The 7628-nt window shown below is 53.9% G+C and overlaps 4 protein-coding genes across 4 annotated transcripts; 1 reads left to right on the top strand and 3 right to left on the bottom strand.

The window, feature by feature from the left end:
- Nucleotides 1–1083: 1083 nt before the first annotated feature.
- On the bottom strand, nt 1084–2673 carry EsH8_VII_000772 (DUF1479 domain-containing protein; the record flags this gene model as incomplete). Its single annotated transcript, XM_083270905.1, has 1 exon — nt 1084–2673. One exon carries the CDS (start codon nt 2671–2673, stop codon nt 1084–1086), a length of 1590 nt encoding a protein of 529 aa, XP_083128462.1.
- A 539-nt stretch (nt 2674–3212) lies between these two features.
- On the bottom strand, nt 3213–4245 carry EsH8_VII_000771 (uncharacterized protein; the record flags this gene model as incomplete). Its single annotated transcript, XM_083270904.1, has 3 exons — nt 3213–3759; nt 3930–4062; nt 4137–4245. The coding sequence occupies 3 exons, from the start codon at nt 4243–4245 to the stop codon at nt 3213–3215; spliced, it is 789 nt and encodes a 262-aa protein (XP_083128461.1).
- Nucleotides 4246–5000: 755 nt separating this feature from the next.
- On the top strand, nt 5001–5472 carry EsH8_VII_000770 (At2g23090 like protein; the record flags this gene model as incomplete). Its single annotated transcript, XM_083270903.1, has 4 exons — nt 5001–5009; nt 5106–5177; nt 5251–5321; nt 5400–5472. 4 exons carry the CDS (start codon nt 5001–5003, stop codon nt 5470–5472), a joined length of 225 nt encoding a protein of 74 aa, XP_083128460.1.
- A 587-nt stretch (nt 5473–6059) lies between these two features.
- EsH8_VII_000769 (isopenicillin N synthase family dioxygenase) lies at nt 6060–7311 on the bottom strand (the record flags this gene model as incomplete). Its single annotated transcript, XM_083270902.1, has 2 exons — nt 6060–7044; nt 7112–7311. 2 exons carry the CDS (start codon nt 7309–7311, stop codon nt 6060–6062), a joined length of 1185 nt encoding a protein of 394 aa, XP_083128459.1.
- Nucleotides 7312–7628: the final 317 nt, after the last annotated feature.

The following is a 7628-nucleotide window of genomic DNA, read 5'->3' as shown; positions in this document are numbered from 1 at the left end:
TGTTGGCCAGATGATCGCGCTCACCAGCCTCAAGCTTGAGCATCTCGCAGCACCCTTCATCGCAGATGCCAGCCATTTCTTCGAGATCCATCCCGCTTGGGAGTGGCCGAACCTAACTTCGCTTATTTTTACTTCAAAGTTACTCACGCCCGACGAGAATCCGATTGAGATTGGAGCTATGCTTCGGGCAGCAGCGGCAGCGGCTATGAGGATGTTATAATTAGAAACAATGGAGATTTGGAACGGGCGAAAGGGACTAGCAGCGCTCTTTAGGTATCAGGCGTTCCGCAACACACAACAAGTTGTAATTATTTGGAGAGGCACATGGAAGTTGGCTATGGAACCGTCCATAATCCAGGCTTGGGAAGCTGTGATGCATCGGTATGATGGTTGGAGACTAGACTTGGTTCAGGAACGGTTGGATAAAGGTGCTATCAAGTCTTACGGTGATGCAGTTCACTACTTGATGATCTCAAGCTAGGTCGTTCGGCTTATCTCGTTACAATAGATCTAAATAGAATAGAAAGCTCAGGAGGGCATAGATACTATATAATATTAATGAAAACATTTTAAAAAAAAAAAGTATAGCCCACAGGTAATAGCTAGTAGTGGGAGGTAGCCAAAGTAGAGTTGGGCAAAACAGCAGCGGGAATTGTATGTGGCAGCTATGGACACGGCAGGACTCTAGACAAAGCAGGATGGACAAGCTGCTAGATTAAGATTGTGGGGCAAAGCAGGGTTGGGAAGCGGTTTTAGCAGCGTCGGGTAAGGCCTGGGTATTGGGCAGAGCAACACTAGGAAGCGGTCATGGCAGCCATATCAGGATTATGGACGAAAAGGGCCAGGTAAGAAACGGCTGGCAATGACAGATGATGATCATCTCTGACAAAGCTTACATTTATGCTTGGCTTACTCGGCAGCGGTGAAAGTGGAATAGCAAAAACCCTCTGTCAATTTTGGAATATCCCGCTGGTTTTCCCTGCCTTTTCCGACCATTCACCCTGCAAAAGAAAATACCAAGCCACCTCCCAGAGTGCACGAGTGTATCGAATCCAACGCCTGTCAACCCTTTCGCCAGAGCCGTCAAATCATATCATAGCTCTCGGGGAACAATATTGCATTCGCCATCCCCACTAGTGCCTTCTTCGTCGGACCCCTCCCTTCCTCGTCCTCCCACGGCAGTAGCCCCATGGCCCTCATCCCATCATCACCGCCTGCCTCGCTGACCTCCTGCACACCGGGCCGACCCATATGCGTCGTCTCCCCCTTCCCGCCCCCAAAGTCCGGACTTGGCTGTCCGAGGAGAAACGCCTTACGTTGGCGGGCGAGGTACAGAGCGTTGGTTTGCGTCAAGGGGCAAGCCGGAATGTACATGATGGTAGCGGGTGCCGAAGACGCTGGCACCCTGTCGACGCCGTACACCATATCAGGATGCCACACGACGTAGTCACCGGGCTGAACGGGAGGGATGCGCACGAGGGACTTATCGAGCTGGAGGTGCGGATGAAGCGCCGAGTTGAGCTCCTGTGTGTATGATGGGACCGCACCCTGGATGATGCTCGTTTGGGCGAAGTCCAACGACCAATTCTCGCGCGAGAGGAAATTTGGAGAGGTAGGCGAGGAATTACGTGGGGAGAAGAAGGGCCGTAGCAGAAAATAGGCGGTGGCGAGCTGGAGCATTGGGCAGAGCAGGAGAGTGCCGTCGCTAGGGTTGATGTCGGATATGGAGAGCCAACCCTGGAACATGCGGAACATGCTGCATGAGCCCGCACCGTTGTAAAGATCTGACGTAACCTTGAGCCGGGTACTGCTTTCCCACGGGTCGTAGTCTTCCCATCGTCCTTCCCAGATGCGTTGATACGTGCCAGCGTTTCCGTAGCCATCGCTCTCCCACCGCTCAACGCTACCGCCATCCACGTGGGCATTGAGGTGCCAGGCTTCGTCCCCAGGAGTCCGTATCCGTAGGCGATCAGCGTATGCCACTGGAAGATCAACAACCACTGGGGCGTTGGCGTCTCGAGAGCGCCAAAGGCTCATCAAAAACCGCTGGGCGGCGAGAACATTCGGATGAGCCCGCCCCTTGATCTGCGCCGGAGACCAATAAATGCCGAATAGGTGAGGGTCGCGCGTCGGCCAGCCCTTGGTGTGCGGGTTCTCAGAGAGGTACGTCTCCGTCTCATTCCGCCAAGCATGGGCTTCCGAGGCCGGTACGACGTTGCGGATGACGGCACCACCTCGGCGCCGGAGCTTGGCAGCGAACTCGGTCACGCGGGCATGGTCTTGAAGCTCCGAGAAGTCAATGGTGGGAATTATGTCGGACTTCGTAATTCCTATCAACGCAATCTCGGCTCGAAGGGAAACTAAAAGACGATCCCATGATTCCACAATGGCGCGTTCCTTGCCCGCGACGAGACTCCGTTTGATTTGCGCAAACCTTGGGGGAAGCGGGATGGGCCCACCGTTCTCGGTGAAGATTTCGTCGGCACGCATAAAGCCTTGCGGATGATTGTCTAGGGCAATCGGGAAAGATTGTGACCAGAGCAGACTGGGGGTGTCAAAAGGTGAGAAGAACTGAGAGAAAAGGTCGTCGGGTATTGATGAGAAATCCGGGGGCTGTGGGGGCGGCGTGTCACCGCCCTGCCCGTATTGACCCTCGAATAATCCATCGTCCATGGCGTAGAATATATGGCCACAGAGTACAAAGTCGTACTTGCAGACGAACTTCGTGTCGTGTGCTCGTCGTGTAAACGAGTTGGGACATGTTCCCAAACGGAGGGCGTCGGGTCCGCTGCCGACTGGGTTCCGGGGTCTAGATCACGCGGGTCGGGAAAAGGTCGGGTCGCAACGGCTCAAAGGTGGAAGACACTGCTTCTTGCTGCCCATGCTGCAGCCGGGCCGCTGTGCCGCCACAACCCTCACCGGACCCTGTTCCTCCTTGTCAGGCCAATGGGAAATTTTTCGGGCGTTAAAGGCAAGTGAGTGAGGGTATGCAAACCCTCACTTACACGTCCATTTCTTGCGCAACTCTGGTCTTGGGATGCATGATGCATTGCCTATCAGCCCTTCCAGCTGTAGTTACATGCATCGCGGACCCAGTCCGGTAGATCCGTCGATCCGGAGTGGATCGTACCGTCCGGCCTGTGACTCTCATTCACCATGTCTTGAGTGGGTCCCATTCCATCCCGCCTGAAGACCTGACCAGAATAAGCTTATTATGCCACCTTCCCGCGTTTCGATCGTCTGACCGGAACCTTGTCCTCGATCATGTCGTCGGAGCTCTTTTTCCTCTTTGCCGGAACTGACTCCTTTGGCTTCTTGGGACTAGTCTCTGCTGTCTTGGCGGTTGAGTCATCCGATGTTGGCTTGGGGAGGTGACTCTCTTGCTTAAGCAAGACGTAGGCCACCTTCTCAACGTCCATGGCCGAAACACTTAATTTCTTCATGAGTTTTTCGGCCTCGTTGTTGAGGGCATCGTACTCTTTCATGTTGTACTTGAGCGATGTTTTTTGACCCTTGTTGCACAACCAGTAGTATGCCTCGTCAGAGAAGAAGAGGATTTTCTTAGGGTAGTGTACTGCAAGGAGAAGTGAAGCAGTCGCAGGACCAATTCCTTTCAGCTTGGCCAGTGTTTTCAGCGCATCTGAGAGACCCGATGCATCTTGATAGTTGTCGATGGCCTCCTTCACAGTTTCCTCAACTGTTGATGAATCATTGGATGACACAAACTTCATCAAAGTCGGGCGGAATTTTCCATGACGGCTGCAGCGAGAGTATTAGATACCCAAGTCGTTCATGGTCTTACACACCAAGCCACTCGCTCGTGATCAGCTTTCATGACTGAAACATGGCAACGGCAGATCAGGCCGAAGTTCCGCATATGTATGGTGAATTTTCGGGAACATGACAAACACAGAAAAGTAGACACTCACAGCTTCCAGTCAACGAGAGTCTTCACATCGTCGTGGTTCATGGCCCGCGTCGGGTCATCTTGTGAAAAGAGAGCGGGGGCCTTGGAGAAACGGAACTGATCCAGTTCCTGTAAGGTCTTCTGACCAGGCTTGGCTGAGTAGAGGAGTTAGTTTCCCAGGGTACAGTTCCTATAAGATTGCGGGGAACGCGATCGAGGGCCGACATACCGCCTTTGGAGGATGAGATGACGTCGATGAGAGACTCGTAGCTTGCAAGTAGATGCTGAAACTCTTTGCCGGACACCTTATCCGGTGACACGGCCGTGGAGCCTGCCATGTCAAGCACTTGTCGTTTCTGTCGACTGATGGGCAGTGATGTTGCTCTGACGGCGGGGGAGCGTGGTGAAGGATGATGGCACGTAGATGCGTGACCAGAGCGTAGGCCTTCCCCGTAGACAAGGTTAACGCGCCTGTAAAGCGAGACAACAGCCACGCGGTGTAGAATTATTGGACGCGTCCCTCGCAGAAGCAGATAGCAGGAGAAACCAAGTTAAGCTGTTGCCGGGATATACAACGATGTGGTATATGGCCGAAAGAAGCTAGGCGTGGTGGAGGGGCGGAACGATACAGTCTACGCGCAGAGACGGACTAAGCACTTCGAACGACGCGTGAAGCTGCAACCTCTTTCAGGGAAAATATGGGCCATTGAAACGAAACGGGCAGGCGCCAGACATGTGAATGAACATTGGATGAAACGGGCCCTGGAGCGAACTCGCCGGATTTGTGTATAATCCGACTTCCGTATTTCCATTCGCTGAACTGTACCCATCTCAGTCCCTCAGTGGAGACTGCCACTAAAGCCCCCGAAGGCCCGTGCCCAAAACAGTCTGGAATGCCGATCCATGCAGAAGCGCTACGGGGTCGTCCGAGAGGGAAAAAAAGTGTCAGTTCTGCGCCCGCTCCGAATCTTCTCTTTTCTCTCTTCCTAAATCTCACGAACCCCTCTGATCCGCTGTCCACTCCACGCACTCAGCAATCTCACAACAACCGATATTACCCAGAACTCTATTACTTCCGTACCAAACATTCAAAATGGGCAACGTAAGTACACGCGTCACCCCTCCCCCACCGCTGATCAGGGTCTTTGGTGGAAACAAATTGAGGGGCAGGCCATGCTGACAATTCGGGGGATTGCAGGGCGCAAAGGCACAGCAGAAGCGCGAGCGCAACGCGAAGGACAGCAAGTCCAAGGGCTCCCAGCTCAAGGTGGTACGTCTTTGCACGGCTCTATGAAGCCAAGATACAGCGTACACCGAACAATCCCGCTGACCATTGTAATCAGAACGCCGCCGCCAAGGACATTCAGTGCCAGATCTGCAAGGCCACCTTCCTGAAGACCACTAAGGCCCCTGCGTAAGTCTTTCATGTCCCGGTTTCATTTGTTTCCGGCGGAGGAAGAAGAACACATACTGACGGTTCAACCCTCAATAGTCTGAACGAGCACGCCGAGAACAAGCACAGCAAGGCCCTTGCTGACTGCTTCCCCTCTTTCGTCGCCGCATAGTCGAGAAGAACAGAACATGGAGAAATTGGAGTTTCGTGAGTGACGAGGAGTTGTGGTAGACTGGCGCGGCGTGGGGTTGAAAGAAGAGAGGCGTAGTCGGTTGAGTCGGCGCATTCAGCGAAAGGCGTAATTTGGAATTTGCTCTCTTTTATATCGGAAAACAAAAACATGAGCCCATGATTATACGCAAAGATTTTGCAACTACCCTCGAGACCAAGCGCACATGTGTGCCTATGTTGTCCAGGCTTACTTATCAACAACAACTTTCTACGCGCCCTGGAAAGTGTCACAAGACAGAAAAAGGGGCCGAGAGAGACAGCAATAGTTACTCTACGGTCGACAAGATGTTCTTCTGATCATCAAACTTTACTCTTAGGACTCTGCCACTGGCTCTCGTGCCTTGAATTCGAAAGAGTGCGACGCTGCTCATCACTATGCTTGTACAACGGCCTCATGCGCTGAGACATACAACGCCGTCATGAGCACAAGTCTCTACAAGCAATGGCCTAGCTATGTTTCCGCATGGTTGCGATGCGTGAGATGACAAGCTGTTCTGCTTAGAGGGAGCCAGAGAGTACATTCCATCCTTAATGCGCCTTGACAGGAATTGATGGCGCAACAGGAACCGCCTTCGCGCTCCCGTCCTTCACTTTAGCCGCAGCAGCTCTCGCTTGCTCCTCCCGGATCGCAGCTAAGATATCCGGATACCACCTCTCCCCGACATCCGGATGGCTCTTGATCCGGTTTCTCAACGTCGCCTCTCCCAATGTCTTCGCGACGCCGCCCTTCCTGAACGTGAACTCGACATCGTCGAGCCTCGTTCCGCCATTCTTCTCCAACACCAGCCGGCGCTGCTCTTTGATATCCTCGGGGACCTGGCCGACACCTACGGTCTCGAGGTCCTCAAAGTCGGCATCCCCGCGCACACCTTGGAAGAACGGGATCGAGAACCTCGCCCCCTCGCCGGCGGCGGGGCTCAGGACGCGATGTGTCGTCGACACACAAACACCCTGCGTTAGAGCCTCCAAGCCCTGCCCGATAGCAACGACAAGCGTCCCGTCGATGGGTGGCGCATCGATCCATTCACCTTTTACGTTCTGCACTTGCAGCCCGCGGTGGTGACTCGCCTGTAAGAGGTAGCTGCTCAGCATGCTGTCCTTATGCGGGCCGACGCCCTGGCCCTGGACGTTCGGGTCTGTGATACCGAGCTCCTGGACGTCTGGGTATTTTACGATCTTGAGCTTGTGCTGCTGGTCTACATCAAAGTACTTATTGAACGCGTCAGGCGGGAGCTTGATGGCCTCGGCGATGAGGGAGGTGAAGGCGATGGAGATCTTTCCCATGCGGTCCATGTACAAGGTGAAGATGTCGCGGAAGCCGGGAATGGCGGACTCGGAGGGCCACTGGTTTGGCGCCAGGAGGTTGTAGTATAAGGGGTCATCGGGGCTAGGGAGGGGGTGCTCAGTAGAGAGGTCGATTTGTTCCCGGTGGTCTATCTTGCCGGCTGTGATCTCGGCCGAGAGCTGAGAGTACCCCAAGAAAGACTTGGCGTTCTTCATCTCAATCCTGAGTCTGGGCATGGCGTCAGTTCATCTGAGCCGCTCAGGGTCCAGGCCCCCTAAACAGAAGCTTACGGTACTTTTCCTCGGTCGGGATATCAAAGAACGCCTTGCCTTCCGTGATCACCCTTTGGAACAACTCATCAGGTATGCCAACGTTCTTGAGATACAAGAACCCAACTTCCATGAGAGCATGGCGGAGGTCGGCTAGAAATTGGGGTTTCGTCTCGGGATCTTGCGCCAAGGCGAGATCGAGGATCGGGATCGAAGTGAACGACATTATGTGTTTCACGACGATTGTCTCACAGAATGGCTGAAACTTAACGTTCGCGACGAAAAAGTGACTTAGTCTCGGCTAGGCTGTTGAGAATGTGAGGAAGTGAAGGTAGTCTAAACAGACCACCTACTCCGCATCAATGTCTTGCGTAAGGTGTCTAAGGTGCTGTATGAGGTGGTCCGGGAGAAAGGAAGCGCGAGTTTGTGGTACAAGCACCTCGCTGTTAAGTAAGCCGGTGCTTAAGCTCCCAATTGCGTGACGGGATGACGTGCTGCGGCGGCGGGGCACTGAGCGATCGGTCTGCCCCGCAGTTCGGCGCC

This window comes from Colletotrichum jinshuiense, chromosome 7 (assembly GCF_051148585.1).
Source record: "Colletotrichum jinshuiense chromosome 7, complete sequence".
Lineage (NCBI taxonomy): Eukaryota > Fungi > Ascomycota > Sordariomycetes > Glomerellales > Glomerellaceae > Colletotrichum > Colletotrichum jinshuiense.
Note: the sequence above shows the minus strand (reverse complement) of the source record. Positions and strands in the feature narration are given on the sequence as shown.